We start from the raw sequence: 15,913 nt of genomic DNA, 5'->3' as shown, positions 1-15,913 counted from the left end.
TCTGGAATTGATGAGAGGAGGGATGAAAGCTTTTCTTGAACAGAAATGTTAAGATCCTGTTTTGAGGCTGCAAACTCATTAAAGTAATTGTTTATCCATGTTAAAGATGGGATATCCAACTTGGGATCTGCTGACTCCTTCTTATCAAATATTTTTCATAACAGATTAGGATTTTTAATTACTTTTTCAGAAAGCTCATATTTCAACTGCAAACGGTGACGAACAAGTTCCTTCCCAAACCTACGCTTAGATGCGAATCTAATCTCTTTAACTACTCCTGAGTGTGGTCTACCACATTTTTTCCATATCTCGTACCAGAAGGTAGCTCGTTCGCATGCTAATTGTAACAAAGGATTAGAAGACCATCCCTTTTCTTGAGTTTTTTTTTCTGGCACGAGACTTGGGTACTCCCTGAGATTCGGCAAACAGAAGAGCATGGGTTAGTTCGGCGTAATAAATATTAAGACATAACCGCGCATCACTTTCATCACGATGAGAGAATTTCATAAGAAGGTCAAGCGGTACGCGAGTTTTTGACAGAACAAGATCACAAGAATCTTGAAACTTTTCTTAATCAATTTTACGCCAAACCGGAACCTCATGCCACCTCTGAGTGAATATCGACGAATTATTCGCAGCGGAAAACGAGGTAGGCCTACTGATAATACACTGAACTGGGAAATGATCCTAAGTGAACCTATTTGGAAGGACAAGAACCTCACGTACTGGCAAATAACTAGAGCTAACAATATGGTCTAGATTGGACGTAGAACCAGATTGGTGGATATACGAAAAGTTTCTGTTCTTCCGGTGAATAATAAAACGGTTCTCAAGTATCCATATTAGAATGCAATAACGACTGTTTTGGGCACTAATATCAACTTCTAAATCACAGTTAAAGTCACCCACTATTATGCACTCAAGGGACTCGCGTTCGGCTTTTTTAAGGCAGCCAGCTAGTTTGGCAGCACTTATAGCAAAAGCACTATCAGATTTGTCGTCACGGTAATCAGTTGGAAGGTAAACATTTATAACTAGCAAGTTATCTAGTCTAGTTGCAAGAAAATTGTCAGTGTTCTCGTACAATTCGCACGCGAGACGATTGCTAACCAACGTGGCAACACGGCCAGACGGACGGCCCCGCGGAGATGAACGTTTTGCAGGCACGGAGAACACTGAATAGGCCGACCAGAGATTTAGTAGGTTTAGGTTAGCTTCTGTGATGAAATGTTCTTGCAGGCATATCACATTATATTTATTCACAAACTGGTCAACCAAAAGAGACCGCTCGGAAAAATTTCCGTTTATATTCCAAGAAATTAGTGAAATTTAGAGATTTCGTTATTCATCATGTTAATGAGTTACCTTTTGCTGGTTTTTCGGACACTTTACGCAATAGCAGGTATGACCCGCTTTCTTGCAGGAAACGCAAAACATAGCACGAGTACACTTTTCTGCATCGTTCTTTTTGGAGATGTGATCAGACGCGCCTCATCTGGAGCAGACAGGGCTCTTGGAGCGCTCGGCAGCTAGGTGACCATGGTTGTGGCATGAGTAGCAACGACGGGGTAAGAAAAGGAATTCATCAGTGGGCAGTTTTTCGTAATAGATTTTCACAGAGTCCTTAAGAAATTTATCCAAATCCGATCAACAGCTGAAAAATACTTTGAACGAACGGGAACTGCCAAGCTGTTCAGACTTGGTAGCTCTGGGGATCAGCGCAGTTAGCTCATCCGCCAATACGTCAGAGGGGACTTGTTTCACTACACCAGTATAGTTAGGGCTCTTTATGGCAGCAGAGATCTGCGGCTGGTTGGTCTTGATTGACTCAACAATGGTTTCAGCTGTGTTTTATGAGCGAACTACTAGTTTCCAGTGCGATTTGACTCTCCGTAATTCAGATATGTCACTCGTATCCGCACATACCGAATCTTTGAATCTCTTCCTAGCAATTGGGGTATCAAGCGACTCGGACAGATTTTTCAGTACAATTGCATAGGAGGGCTTATCAGGCTGGTTTGAAGCGCTTGGCCATTCGATGGGTTTGTTGGCATTATTCCCTCCAGTTTTTCTCGTCTTTCCATACTACGGCTTACGAAGTTCAACACAGTATTCAAGAATAATTTGTCCTCCGTTTCCGTCGACATTCCGAAATTATTATTATTATTTATTTTTAACCCACACTGTACAGAGGTACAATACGTAGAGTATCACGAGGAAAAACACATAAAATGCAACACAAATCAATATAGAAATCAAAGATCACCAGTTACAGAGTAACACATAAAAATTTAAAAGCAACTAAAGCAAAAGAGAAATAACATGAAAGGAGGGGTAAAAGAAGAAGAGAAAAAAAAACTCACAACTTGCAGAATCTAATAAGCAGTAATATACAAAAATATGGACACAAGCCGTCATTTTTATTATCTTTATTTGATTTTTACTCATTCTTTACAATATTAAAAAATGTGGAGTGACCAAACAGAGAAAAACAAACAAACAAATAAAAGAAAAATAACTTGCGACTGAAAAAACCTGATAAGGTGATGGTGCGGAGAAAAACGAATACAAGCGGTATTTGAAAGTTTTCTGTGTAGTGCTTCCAGTTTTTCAGTAGTATTAGGAACAAAAAATTTATTAATAATTACCTGGTTTTTGGTCCAAGGTGGAAGAAACAACAAAAATTTACAAAATCTAAAATAATTAATCCGGATTCTTTTTAACTCATTTTTCTTAAGAAGGCGAAAAACTCCAGAAGCAAAAAGAATTGAATGGTCACAAAAAGTTGAGTAGAGCTTGGCTAACACGAGTTTATTATATTTACCTCTATTGGCAACAATCTTAGCATATCCTAATTTAATTTTCATATCAGTATCTGAGACTGTGCGCTGGCGCAAGCTCGGAAGACTATTAGTAATAGAAATACCGAGCCATCGAAGAGAATCTACGAGAGAGATAGTAAAGTCACGGCAGCGAAGGAAAGTACTAGAAATGTTATTAAGAGAAAGAAATTTACATTTATCTACATTAAGAGAAAGGCCTATGTCTGAAAAAGAAGTGGCAACACAAGAAACTATGTTAGATAAATCAGTTTCAGTACAGCTTATAAGAAGCAGATCATCAGCGTCGGCCAATAATGATGAACAGAATTAGAGTACCAGTATCGAAGAAGCAAAATAACCGATAGATTGACACCGCAACCACGAAGAGCAGAAAAAAGCTGACTATGACATACACTATCAAAAGCTTTTGATAGATCTAAAGTACAAAGATATATACTCCTTCCCTTAGAAGAATTTTCAAGGAGCAAAGAAGATAATACACGATGTGCGTGTTGACAACCTACTTCGGGCTTAAATCCAAACTGGTTATCTCTCTCAAGCATATTATTAGTCACAAAAGGTAGTAATACATGCTCAAGAACTTTACTAAAAGAGACAGAAATAGGTCGGTAAGAAGAGCAAATTAAAGGAGAATTTACCTTCTTTAAAATTGAAGAAACAGTACCACACAAAAAACTCTCCGGTACACTAAAAGTACAAATACACATCTGGAGAAGTAGGTGTATATGGTCAATAAGGGGGGAGCAATCTAATAAAAGGTGAAATCTAGATATACCATCATATCAACATTATCTGATTTAAGTTTCTTAATTGCTTCTACTACGGATGAAAGAGAAATGGGAACACAAAGACGCTGAGATAGAGGGGGTACTAAAAATAGCGGAAAGGGAATGAATATACAAAGAATGCAAACGGTAATTAACATTAGAAAAAATAGACGAGTAATGGCCATGCCAAGCAGATGCAGGAAGACAATCACTACTTGGCACATCACTTCTAATCGACTCAGAATTAATAACTTTTCGCCATTCTCTCTTTGACACTGAAAAATCCATATCACGATAACGCATTGACTTAAGATATCTTTTATATTCACTGCGCGTCTTACGCTTAAGGTCAGATACAATTCTACAAGGCGGTCTATCACATTCATTCCATACTTCTAACCAAAGCTTAGCTTTATTTTTCAAAGTTTTTAAATTAGGATCTAAAGACCAAATAGGTTTTTGCATACCACATCTAACACGTTGCAGCGGCAGTGCAACTGCCTCGGCATCATTTAGACATTTAATTATTTTATTATAATAGCAATCCAGGTCCTTTTTGCAATTCATTTGTATAGAGCTCTGAAGCAGATGATAGGGAACTCGTATAGCAGACAGCAAGTTTGTTAGTGTAAACGCATAGAGAGGAACATCAGCTCTCTTTTCCTATTAGTTTTTTCAAACCATTTTGAAGACCGGGGTACTTTACAAATGCTTTCAGGGTTTAAATTCAGCGTAAGAGTAAGTGAAATAGGGAGATGGTCTAAGTCTTGTTCTTCAGCGTGTACAAACACTATTGATGTAGTAATACTAGGTGAGCAAATACTGTGACCAATATTGCTCTTACTGCCTGAATGGCGAATATAAGAAAACGGATGAGTTTTGGGTATAATATGATAAGATGGAAGGCAAGATAACAAGAAATCACTTCTTACAGATGAATAATGAGGTCACCAATGATCATATAATCTAGAGAAATAGAAAGACTTTTTTCCACTAAAAACTTCAACGTGTTACAAGCTTTAGCATATCTAGCGATCGATCTGGAAGAACGGTCATCATAAGGCAGATAAGAATTAATGAAAACTATAGTGCCCATACAAACAGCCAAAAAAACTCATCCGAGCAAAAAATCACCGGCAAAACCAAATTAGGATTGCGCTTAAAAACACAAGATAGCTCTGGCAGCAGTAAAAAACACATCATTATGAAGGCTCCGACGTATAACGTTAATGCTAAAGTCTGTAAGAAGATTCTACTGTAAACAGACCAAATGCAAATCATTGTAGAGCTCATCAATAACAAATTCCTTATTCTTTGTACCATTAATATTAAGCGATATTATTGAAAACTCGTGGGAGCGCGGCATTAGTTCCTTATATACAGGGCACAGGACAGGCTATAAGAAGCATTATTTTTACCACAGTTAGCACACTTGGGAACAGCACTACAAGGACTATCCTTAGTAGAAAGATGTGGCCCAGTACATCTTGCATATTTTGGAACACTGCTGGTGCAAGTACTTTGAAAGTGCTCGTTTGATCGGCATTTGAAGCAGTATTTAGGTATTTCCTTAAATTCGTGAATTCGAAAAAATTCATATCCAACTTTAATTCCTTCTTTGAAATAAGCAGACTGAGTGAAGGAGTCTTCAAATTCAAGCTTGACTGACATAGTCTGGCCCAGTCGATTTGCACTTATTATACCTTGCAGTCTATAAATAACTGAAGGGTCGACATCAACTGGGAAACCTCTGAGAATCCCAAAAATTCGATTGGATTGTACTTTAACTGTTGCTCCGGTAATAAAGTTCTGAACTGATGTACAAAAATCTTCAGTTGCAGACTTATTAATATTGACATACCATCTGTCATTAACAGGTTTTACGCTACAAACTAATTCATGCCCAGTTTTGATCGAGAACAGATTTGCGTTTAATCGGATCAGACAGATCTGAAGGCACTTTAGAGACAATAACTGTCGTATGAGTGTAAATTGCTGGGGTAGGTTTGGGTAGTTGAGGAAAATTCAACTGATAATTGTCAAGTTTCCCTGACATTTCAACAACCACTTGTTGTAGCTCATTAAACTTAGAGAGTAAAGAAGTATTTACAGGGAGACATGGCACCTCTGTAGATCGCTTTATCACAAACATAGGTACAAAAGTGTCGCTACTGTCAAGAGATCTTAACAGAGAAATAATATCACTAAAATGATTAGAAAGTGCATTGTTCCCCTTACGTACTGGGCAATCCGATTCAGGTGCACTTATTTGCCACAGTAAACTTTTAGCTTCTTTGACTATATTCACGTCAAAAAACTCCATACAATATCTTTTGATAATATCCTCCTCAATTCTGCTCAGCAAAATTGCTTTGAATAAAATTCAGAACCGGAGAATATACAAGTTCAGGCGTTTCGTCAGAGCTTTTCATGGCTATCGCAATCACCACACAAATTAAAAAGTCTCGATATTAATTCAAGAAAAAATACTGAATTAATAAATATCGAAATATAGGTCAAACTGAAAGCAAAATAGATTCCAATTTATAATCCTCTTAAAGTTAACTCAGGTCAACAACTCACTTGGAATAAATTATGACCTAATAAAAATAAATCAATACAGGAATAATATCCAATTCAATGTTGGTGTTACCTCACTGAACTCTGAAATGAAACTGTATTTTCGCTATCATGTAAAGAATAGACAGATAAATATATCAGTGTATTTTAAAAGCCCAAGGGTAATATACACAACAAAAAAATTAGACAAAACAAGGAGATCCCAACCAAAACAAAATACAAAAAAAACACCTAATCTGCAAACCAAATAACTCAAATATTTAAATTTCTTCTAAACATTTATCTATAAACACACCAACTCGAGTCATTGTGGTTAGATTACTACTTTGTAGAATGCGAGGAAGCATCAAAACAATGCCATGTAAATAATTTCCCCTTAAATCAAAGAGCACCGGGTACTTCCGGAGAAAAAGGTCCAAATCTTCATAATCTCCTTTAAAAAGGGGACAGGCACACCATCTTTCAGGAACCACTCTGTTTTTATAGAGCACCTTTTGCCTGTTCTAGATTGGGGGGTTCATTTGGATGGGTTCATAAGTTGAATCCATCTTTATAAAAAATAGCTAGTAAGTTAAATTCATAATAGACTTCCTTTCCAAAACTAGATTAGCCAGATCATAATATTTCAATGTTGTACAATCTAAAAGCTGCCCCTGCCATTAGTAAACCCTCAAATATTAAAATTATCTGACTTTCTAAATCTAAATTTGCCTTTCTAAATATTACGTGAAATAAAAACAGAATAAAAAAAATAATATTTAGCACTATTCCTTTAGTAGCTTAGTGCAAAGTTGCATTCATAAGAACGGAACCTTGAATAAAATACAAAACTTGAAATTTCATTGCTGCAAAAAAATTCGAATATTTCAAATAATTAGAAAAAATAATTATCTAAAAATTAATTCGAATTAATTGTTTTGTCAATATACTCTTTAATACCATTGTTGGATTCAAATTATTAAATTGTTTAATTCGTGCATATTGAACTGTTTTGTTTCTTAATCTATTTTTTATGCCTTTAATTTTATTCTGCTTGTAAATTAGAATATAAGTGTTTTCAAATATTTGTTCAACCATATTCGGTAAGGCTACTTTACTTCATCGAGCAGTAAAAAAACCTTAGAAATTGGCTCAAAATACGAAAATTTTAGGCGACACTTTTTCTTTGCTTTAGGATGAAAAGTCCATGCTTAGCAACGTGAAGGAGGGAATTCACCCAATTCCTCTCAATCCTCTGCATGCACATGTGTGCTTATATCCGTGCAAGATTAAAACAAAAAGAAACAAAATGTGAAATGGATCAGCTAAAACTGTCTTGTTTAGCATGAAATGCCTAATTTTCCTAATTTTACAAGCAAGCAAAAGAAGGGATGTGTATTTTTAGAGAAAAAACCTCTATTCATAACTTTTGTACTCTTAAAACAAATTTAAATAAGAAAAAAGAACATAATATTATACCGAGTAGCTAAACAACTGATGTTCAGTAGGGTCCAGAACAGTTCAGAGATAACCCAGACTGGACAGAACTAAAAAAAAAGTGGGAAATATCACTCTACATGAAATGGTTCTTTGGAATTAAGAAAAGAAATGTAGATAAAATAACTTTTTGATCCGCATAATTAAGACAAGTTCACAGCTATACACAACTATTGTAATTAAATAGGTGCAATATCCAAAAGCATGCTCAAGTGGTATTATTAATGAAAAAAACGTAAATTTAATACTTTAATTTAGGCACCCCTAAGTTTTATCTTTAAATCAATGCCAAGGCAATATTTAGTTTCTTAAAAAATGAAACAAGGTTAATATTTTTAAGTTAAATCCTTTCTTTTTGAGAACATTTTAAGAGAACAATAAATGATCGGTTGAGAATCAAGACCAAATTCGGCTCGTTTAGTGCGTGGGATGACTCGTTTTCGCAGTTTTCAGTAGCAGGTGAAACAATTCTTGTGCTTTGAAAAAAACAATTCTATTAGTAATCTAAATATTCTTAAAACGGGTTTAAGTTACAAACAAAACATAAAATTATGCGAGTAGCTAAGCAACGCGGTACTCAGTGGAGTTCATGGTAGTCCTAACTTTTAAGGTCCTATCACAGACTTTACTGAATTTAATTAAAAAAAAATGTAAATACATTTTTTTCCAAGAAAGCGGTTGTTAGGAAAAAAAACGAGGTTTTGTTGAGAAGATCACTTTTTGATCAGGAAAACCAAGACAAGTTTCAATCCAATTAGCGTAATTAAAGAGCTGGGCATTATTTTTTAAGCATACTTAAGTAATGATAACGATGGAAATAAACCTCTTTTTCTTATTTAAAAATCCTTAGGTTTAATTTTCCTTCTAAAATTTTATTCAGTATCAAAAATACTTAAACACTTCCAGAAACCATATTCCAGAACTGTTATTTTTCCGGAGTACATATTCCGGAAACACGCTATTAAAATATGCCACCAATAGCAGAGCGATATCCAAAATAGCTTATGCTTGAAATAAATCTATAAAAAGGTAATAAATCTATAATAAGGTATAAAAAGGTGGGGCTATATGGCTTCCCCTTCTGACATACACATATGAAACAATGTGATTGAATTACAAGAATACATAATAGGCATATACCAATAAAATCAAAACACATTTTTACCACGAAATTATAAGAAAGCCTCGCTCTTTACGCTAAGGTTTTATTCTGTCTCACAATTTTATTTTTAAAACAATAAAAAACTTTACCGTAAAGAGCGAGGCGTTGAGGAGGGGACAGCCCCTTTCATAAACGGAATAATTTCTCTTCGTTTTAAGTTTTAATATCGCTCCTTACTTTCAGTTAAAAAAATTATTTTTTTATTTAATTTCTGAATGTTTTTGAATTAATGCAGCACTGATTTTGGCTCACCGTCCATGAATAATTGAAATGAAATTTTGATATTAATTTTCCTTTTTTTTTGGCTAAATGGCTTTCTCGAAATTTTGATCTGACGTAACTTACGAAATAACTTACCTATCGAACTTCTATATTCGTATATTTTTATTACGTAAATGTGGGGTTCTCTTCCTAGTCAATGCCTCGCTCTTTACGCTAAAGTTCGGATGTTGTTCCAATTCTTTAAGAATGACCCCTGAATCACAAAGGCCGTTTAATTAGAATAGATAGCTCTTTTGAAAGTACTAAAAAAAATTAGCGTAAAGACCGAGGTATTGACGGGGGGGGGGAGAACCGCTCATATACGTAATAATTTCTGTTTCTTTAAGTTTTAATGTTGCTCTTTACCTTCAGTTGAAAAAAATAGTTTCTTTTATTTAATTTCTGATCGTTTTTTAAAATAATGCTTGGAAATCCGGCACCCCCCATGGAAATGTCTCTTCCCCTATGGCAATATTTTCCATGAAAAAGTCCTCCTACTTATTCTCCTCCTCCGACCCCCCTCCCCACCAGAAAAAATCTCTCCTGAAAACGTCTACATACTTCCAAATAACAAATACTATATGTAAACAATGGGCAACGTTCATAACTTGCAGCCCTTCCCCTGGGGACTGTAGGGGATTAAGTCATCCTCAAAGACATATTTATTAGGTTTTCGACTGTGCTGAACGAAATGGTTATCTCAAAATTTTGATTAGGTGATTTTGGGAAATAAATGAGCGTGAGAGGGGACCTAGTTGCCCTGCAATTTTTTTGGTCACTTAAAAAGGGCACTAGAGCTTTTAATTTCCGTTCGAATGAGCCCTCTTGCGATATTTTCTGACCACTGGATTGATACGATAGCCCCTGAAAGAAAAAAAAAGAAAAAAACAACAAATAAACACGCATCCGTGATCTTTCTTCTGGGAAAAAATGCAAAATTCCACATTTTTGCAGATAGGAGCTTGAAACCTCTACAATTGGGTTCTCTGATACGTTAATATGATGGTTTGATTTTAATTCAGATTCTAAAATTTTTAGGGGGATTCCCCCTTTTTCGAAAATAAGGCAAATTTTTTCAGGCTCGTAATTTTTGATAGGTAAGACTAAACTTGTTAAAACTTATATATTTCAAACCAGCATAAGAATTCAATTCTTTTGATGTGTATACTGGTGTCAAAATTCAGTTTAATAGAGGTTTGGTTACTATTGAGTCGGGTCGCTCCTTACTTACATTTCGTTACCACGAACTGTTTGACAAGCTTCACTATGCTACTGAAGTCAATCTATTCTGGTGCTAAATTCATTCTTATTCCTTATATCTTCTACTAATCTCTTATACATTCTATACATTCTACATTTCTACTACTGCATTATATCTAATACTTTCTGTCTATCCACTACATTTAATGGTTTGGTTGGTACTTCCTTTTTTTCACAAATCATTTTCAGAATTTTTGCAAATTGAATAAATAGGAGTCGAAGTTTAATCAGCTCTGATAAGAAGGTGTGACTGACCAGTTCAGTAATAGGAACAAAAGTCAGTGTTAATAGAGCCAGTTTCTCTTTTATATTTAGCATGACAATATGGTTGACGCTTCATCAATCAACAGGCAATATTTATTTCTTCTATTGATGGAAACTACTGTGTCATTGAACCGGAACAACCCCTAGTATTGGGCAGGGACATGAAGGAAGAGATTTGGACGATTTTTTCTTGGAGCGAGGGCGAACGAATTTCAAAAATGATCAACATAAAAAATCTTTAAAAGTTCGTAAAAGAAACATTGATATAATTGGAGAAACCTAAAAAGCTATGTGATTAAGGGAGTTAGGACCAGATGCTTCCCGTCTTTGGACCTACCTAATTTCTAGTTTCAGGTCACTCTCTAAATTTTTTTATAACACTTTGGGAATGTTATTCAAAAAGAGCATTTGCTGATTTAATAAGCTTAAGATTAAGCTGATACGGTTGATCCGTCAATGGTTCGCAATTCATATTGAATTTCTGAACGGCCCAAGGTTTAATTTTATACACTTTTTATTTTATTTTTTCTCTTCAGAAGGAAACTTTTCTCTTATTTTTTTTTCATTGATTTTTTCTCCTGAAGAAGAACACTGTTCCTCGTATTTTTTTTTTTTTTGTATTTCTCACCAAAGTATTCGCTTTTTTGTTTTAGGCAGTATTAAAAAGTTACTTTAATACATAGTTTGATGTATAAACTATGTATATATTAACTCTGTAAACTATGTACAGTACAAAGTTTAACACATAGCTACTTACAACACAATCTTTTACTTTTTATTTGCGTTTAAAACCCTGCTTTACCAGCCAAGATACTACCAGCCTGCTTTATTTTTAAGTACGGATCTAGAACGCCAGCTACATTAATATATAGCGTGATATCTGTTGAAATAGGTAGCGCATAGCGATTTCATCCTGCATAACTCTAACCCAACATGACACCCTATTTGGTTGTTATTATGTCTAGAAACAGAATATTTTATTTAAACTAGATATTGTTTAATAAAATTTGGAAACATTACTTTTCCAAACCATTAGCAACAAATATATCGCTACCCAAGATTTCTTTAAAAAAAATCAATAGTATTTTAAAAGGCGCTTTTAAAGATAAGTATTTACACATACATGCAAACGAAAAGAAAAGATTTCACAATCCATTGATACCAAATTTATTGTTAATTTTTTGTTTTGTAAGTTATTTTAGGGGTATTTTGATGTTATATAACTACTTTAACTTCCCGCCAGTTACAAATTTACACTATCAAACGGTTTTTCCTCATAGGGAAAAATTCAGTGTCGGTGTCATGGCTTAAATCCATTTTTACAAGTATTTTTCTTGATTAACCAAGCAATAATTGGAACTTTCAATGACTTTGCATGTATCAATAAATGGAGGATAAAACGTTTCCTTCCTAATGGAATATCATTTGTAAATCAATGTATAGCCAACTTCTTATAAAACATGAAACACGAAAAGCAGTATTTCTCGTCCCAATTTTTTTTCAGTACGAGGCTGCTAGTGTTAATATTGAACGAAATCACTATTTCTCGGTAAGGTATATTTTTAGTCCAGCTATCAATAATGGTTAAATTATTGTACCAATTACGGCTACTTATAAAAACACTATTAGATCTGTATATTCTCGTTTCACGAAATTTCTCTTGTGTATACCCCTAAGGGCTAAAAACAAAAGACTAGTGTCAGCCTATGGGTTAAATGAGCCACTAACTGTGGCTGAGCAGGGTCGCGGTCGCTATTTTTTTAGGCTTGATAGGACAAACCGCCTCCATCCTGCTATGTGTTAGTAGAAATATTTAAATCTATTCTTGGTAGTATTGTTTTCTTTGTGAGTGTGCTCTTCTTTTTTCTTTTTTTCTTGGCCTTCTCATCTACTCCATATTGAACCCTTATGTAGTTTCTTTGGCAATAAAGACATAGATTGATTAAGACTTGTTAGAAATGTGAAAAAAGAAATCCTTCTGTGTAGAAGTCACATTTGTCTAAATAACCTAAAAACAACCTTATAGAGCTTAGCTGTATATTGATTTTGTGAATTAAACCTATATTTTCTCCATTTACTGATGTACGATCACTGAAAGGTCTATAGTTATTTGGAAAATCAGGAAAAAAGACTCATAGAAAAGGCAAAACAATACTTTATTTTCAACCATTATAATGTGTTCTTTTTAGAGGTGCAAAGGTACAATTCTCCATGTCGAGTCGCGAAATTCACAGTGGAATGATGTTGACAGTTGTGACATTCTATGTAAGATGGACATCCCAAGAGAAGGCCTTTTCAGTCTTCTATCAACTCTGAAGCAAGACAACAATATTTTTGATGTACAGGTTATCCGAGATCCGACAAATGTTAAAGGTACTTTTAAACTGACGAAATTACAAGCCTCTTACTGTTATATCTTACTAGTCTTTTTCCTTTGTGTATAACAATGGATTTATAAGTAGGCATAAGAGACTGCTGTTATAGAGGGAATTAGAAGGGATATTCATAAAAAGGATATGAAGGAAAGATAAAAATCACCAAGCAATCTGATCAGTTGGCGTGGCACTACTTTGGTAAGCTGTTATGTGTAAATTTCAAGACAAATCCCCTTTCACCTCAGTTGACCACATTTGACCGACTGTGGATGGTGATTGTCTTATAGTGCAGCACAAAGGATGTGAAATAATTAGAAGAGTAGAAACTGACGCTAACACCAAAAACAAATTGCCAGTGCCATCTAGTATTTGGTGACTTTATTTGAACCAAAATCTTCGACGCCAATGTTTGGCCTCAATAAATTGTGGCGAAAAAACCATTACAAACCTACAAAGATGCCGTAAATTGTGTAAGTATTAATTAAAAGTAATCGAGACCCTTCAACGTTGCATGTGTTCACGATGGGACCTTCCATTCCCCCCCCCCCCCCCCAAAAAAAACAGTAGCAAACAAAGGTGATTCATTTAGAGATTGCTGCTTTCTTTGCTTTCTTGCTTCACCTTGACAATTTCCAAATGAATTGGTTTGTATTTTTTTTTAGGACGTCACTTGCTCTCTTAGAAGTTCCACGAATGAATCCGAAACTTAAACTCATGCTTTGCTTTAGCTTCATTCAACGTAAGCGAAGATCAAACCATCAATAGTCGTTATGTTTTCAGCTTTAAAGTAGCTGGACAAATTTATCAATAAATTGATTTAGCGGCACATTCATCACAAACCCCTGAAGGTGAACCAGCTTCATATGGCCAAATGTACTTTTTAGACCAGATGAAACTGTTGAAGAACGCTTCGTACATCCTTTAAATGATATGATCTTTCGTAACCAAATGGATGTCTTGGAATAAATATTGCGAGATACAAACATATAAGCCAAAGTTTACATGAAAGTGCAGGAAGTGGAGGATGATGTAAATCACCGTGCTGCTTCACTGAGACAACAGCCACGGTTAGAAGACAAGCGACAATGAGAATCAATATATACAAGCCTGAAGCGTAGCCCTACCGGAGACCGACGGGGAAGCCACCAATCTACTCGTACTTATGTATTATGTATGCTCAATGAAACCTAAGCTTTTTTTGCTTTTAAAAAATGTTCCCAGCCCCGAAGATTTGATTATATATTACGAAGTCCGAGAATCATCTCTTTTTGGTTCACACAAGACGATTGGAGGTTTTTTAAAGCCGATCATTGAGGTCATTCAAATATTTGGCCTGACAATGAAGTGTATTGTGGAAGAATTAAGCATACCACTATAAAACCATATAATTCTCACAATTAAAATGGTTCGACTATTTTTATTTTTTCTCAAATTTGAACTTTTCACAAAATTTTGTTCCTAAGACTTAAATTTCTGATTAAATCCTGGATGTTGGTCAAGCTCCTTAGGGTTTCAACCCTGTGATTTGAAGATTAGTATTCTTATAGATTTTGAGTGGTTGCAGGCTCCCGGTTAAAATTCATACTTTGTTTATATTAAAAAACTTGGTCCTAAGCAATATTCTTTGCTTGTTTCCTTTTTTGAACTTAAGAAAAAAGCTAAAATACAAATTGACTCTCAGTTTTGTTCAACTTTCATATCTGCGGTATACATATCATTGAAAAAAGAATCCTTGACTGATTGAAGTTCTGCTTTGATTTGACACTCAACGAACTTAACAGAAAGTTGATTGATAAATCAAAATGTCAGTAAAGAGTTTAGTCAACTCGGCACAGAATAACTGGATTTTCAATCGGCTGATTCTTTCTGTCGGGTTTCAGTGCCAATGCCGGTTTTCATTTTGTCTGTAAAACATCAACGAAAACTGACTAAAGAAGTATGGTATTGCCTATATCTAAATGTAAATACTAAAGACACCTAAAAGCCATACCAAAACAGCAAACCTTACCTGTAAATTGTTATTCTTAAAATGAAGATTATTATTTTTTTGTATATTACTTTGTTTTTACCTGCCTCTCTTTGCTTTTTTATTTCATTTTGTTTTTACTTTCTCATTTTGATACCAGTTTACTTAATTATAACTTCTTCACCAAAAATATAGCAGGCCAGAATTCAATATTGTCTTGTTGAATTTTGGGGGGTATTCTTGGCTCTATTTGGTCCGCTTTACTTATTTATCATGTGATCCAGTCTCATTTATCATTAGTATCAGTTTTCTTCCTTATTCGTGCGTTTCTCTATTCTTGAGCAAGTGTAGGCCTACCCATTTTATTAATCATTTTCCTTGATCACTGAAAGAACCAAAGTGAAACTGACTGCGTGTGACAAAAGTGTAAATTAAAAAAAACAAAAAAAATTAGAATTGGATTAATATATTTCTAACCATGTATTATGGTTCTGCTCTGTCTCGGATGTTCAATATTTCAGTTTTGGTCATTTTGTGTCAGCTATTACAAACTGCATATAATAAGACTTAAAATTTTCTAGATTGCTGGTATCCAAAACAAATTTCTGACCTTGATCGCTGCAACCACTTGATTTCTAAGTACGAGCCTGATTTGGATCACGATCATCCTGGTTTTTCTGATAAAGAATACAGGAAGAGGAGGCAAATGGTTGCCGATATTGCTTTTACGTATACTCAGTAAGTATGCCCTTAAGTCTGCTTTATCATAAAAGTAATGGATAAGTATGGGTATATAGTAAGTATTCCCTTAAGTCTATTTTAACACAAAAGTAAGCCAACATGCCATAAGCATGCACAGATATGGAAACGCATTTATGGTGCACCACTGTTTATGGTGCAGATTTGGATCTTATAACTACTGTATGACAAGAACCATGCTGTATTTCAGTTTTCTGTCC

The 15,913-nt window shown here is 34.8% G+C and overlaps 1 protein-coding gene across 2 annotated transcripts in view; it reads left to right on the top strand.

Annotated features, from left to right (window-relative positions):
* The window catches only part of LOC148953460 (tyrosine 3-monooxygenase-like), a 48,266-nt gene that overhangs the window by 26,608 nt on the left and 5,745 nt on the right, over nucleotides 1–15,913 (top strand). For both annotated transcript variants that reach the window (XM_089087691.1, XM_089087692.1), the window contains exons 5-6: nucleotides 12,803–12,986; nucleotides 15,536–15,692. In XM_089087691.1, the coding sequence (XP_088943817.1) occupies nucleotides 12,803–12,986; nucleotides 15,536–15,692 (341 nt within the window). The remainder of the gene's footprint in view (nucleotides 1–12,802; nucleotides 12,987–15,535; nucleotides 15,693–15,913) is intronic.

Source organism: Artemia sp. Qi Xiang Cuo, chromosome 4 (assembly GCF_049724085.1).
Source record: "Artemia sp. Qi Xiang Cuo chromosome 4, ASM4972408v1, whole genome shotgun sequence".
NCBI classification, from domain to species: domain Eukaryota; kingdom Metazoa; phylum Arthropoda; class Branchiopoda; order Anostraca; family Artemiidae; genus Artemia; species Artemia sp. Qi Xiang Cuo.
Note: the sequence above shows the minus strand (reverse complement) of the source record. Positions and strands in the feature narration are given on the sequence as shown.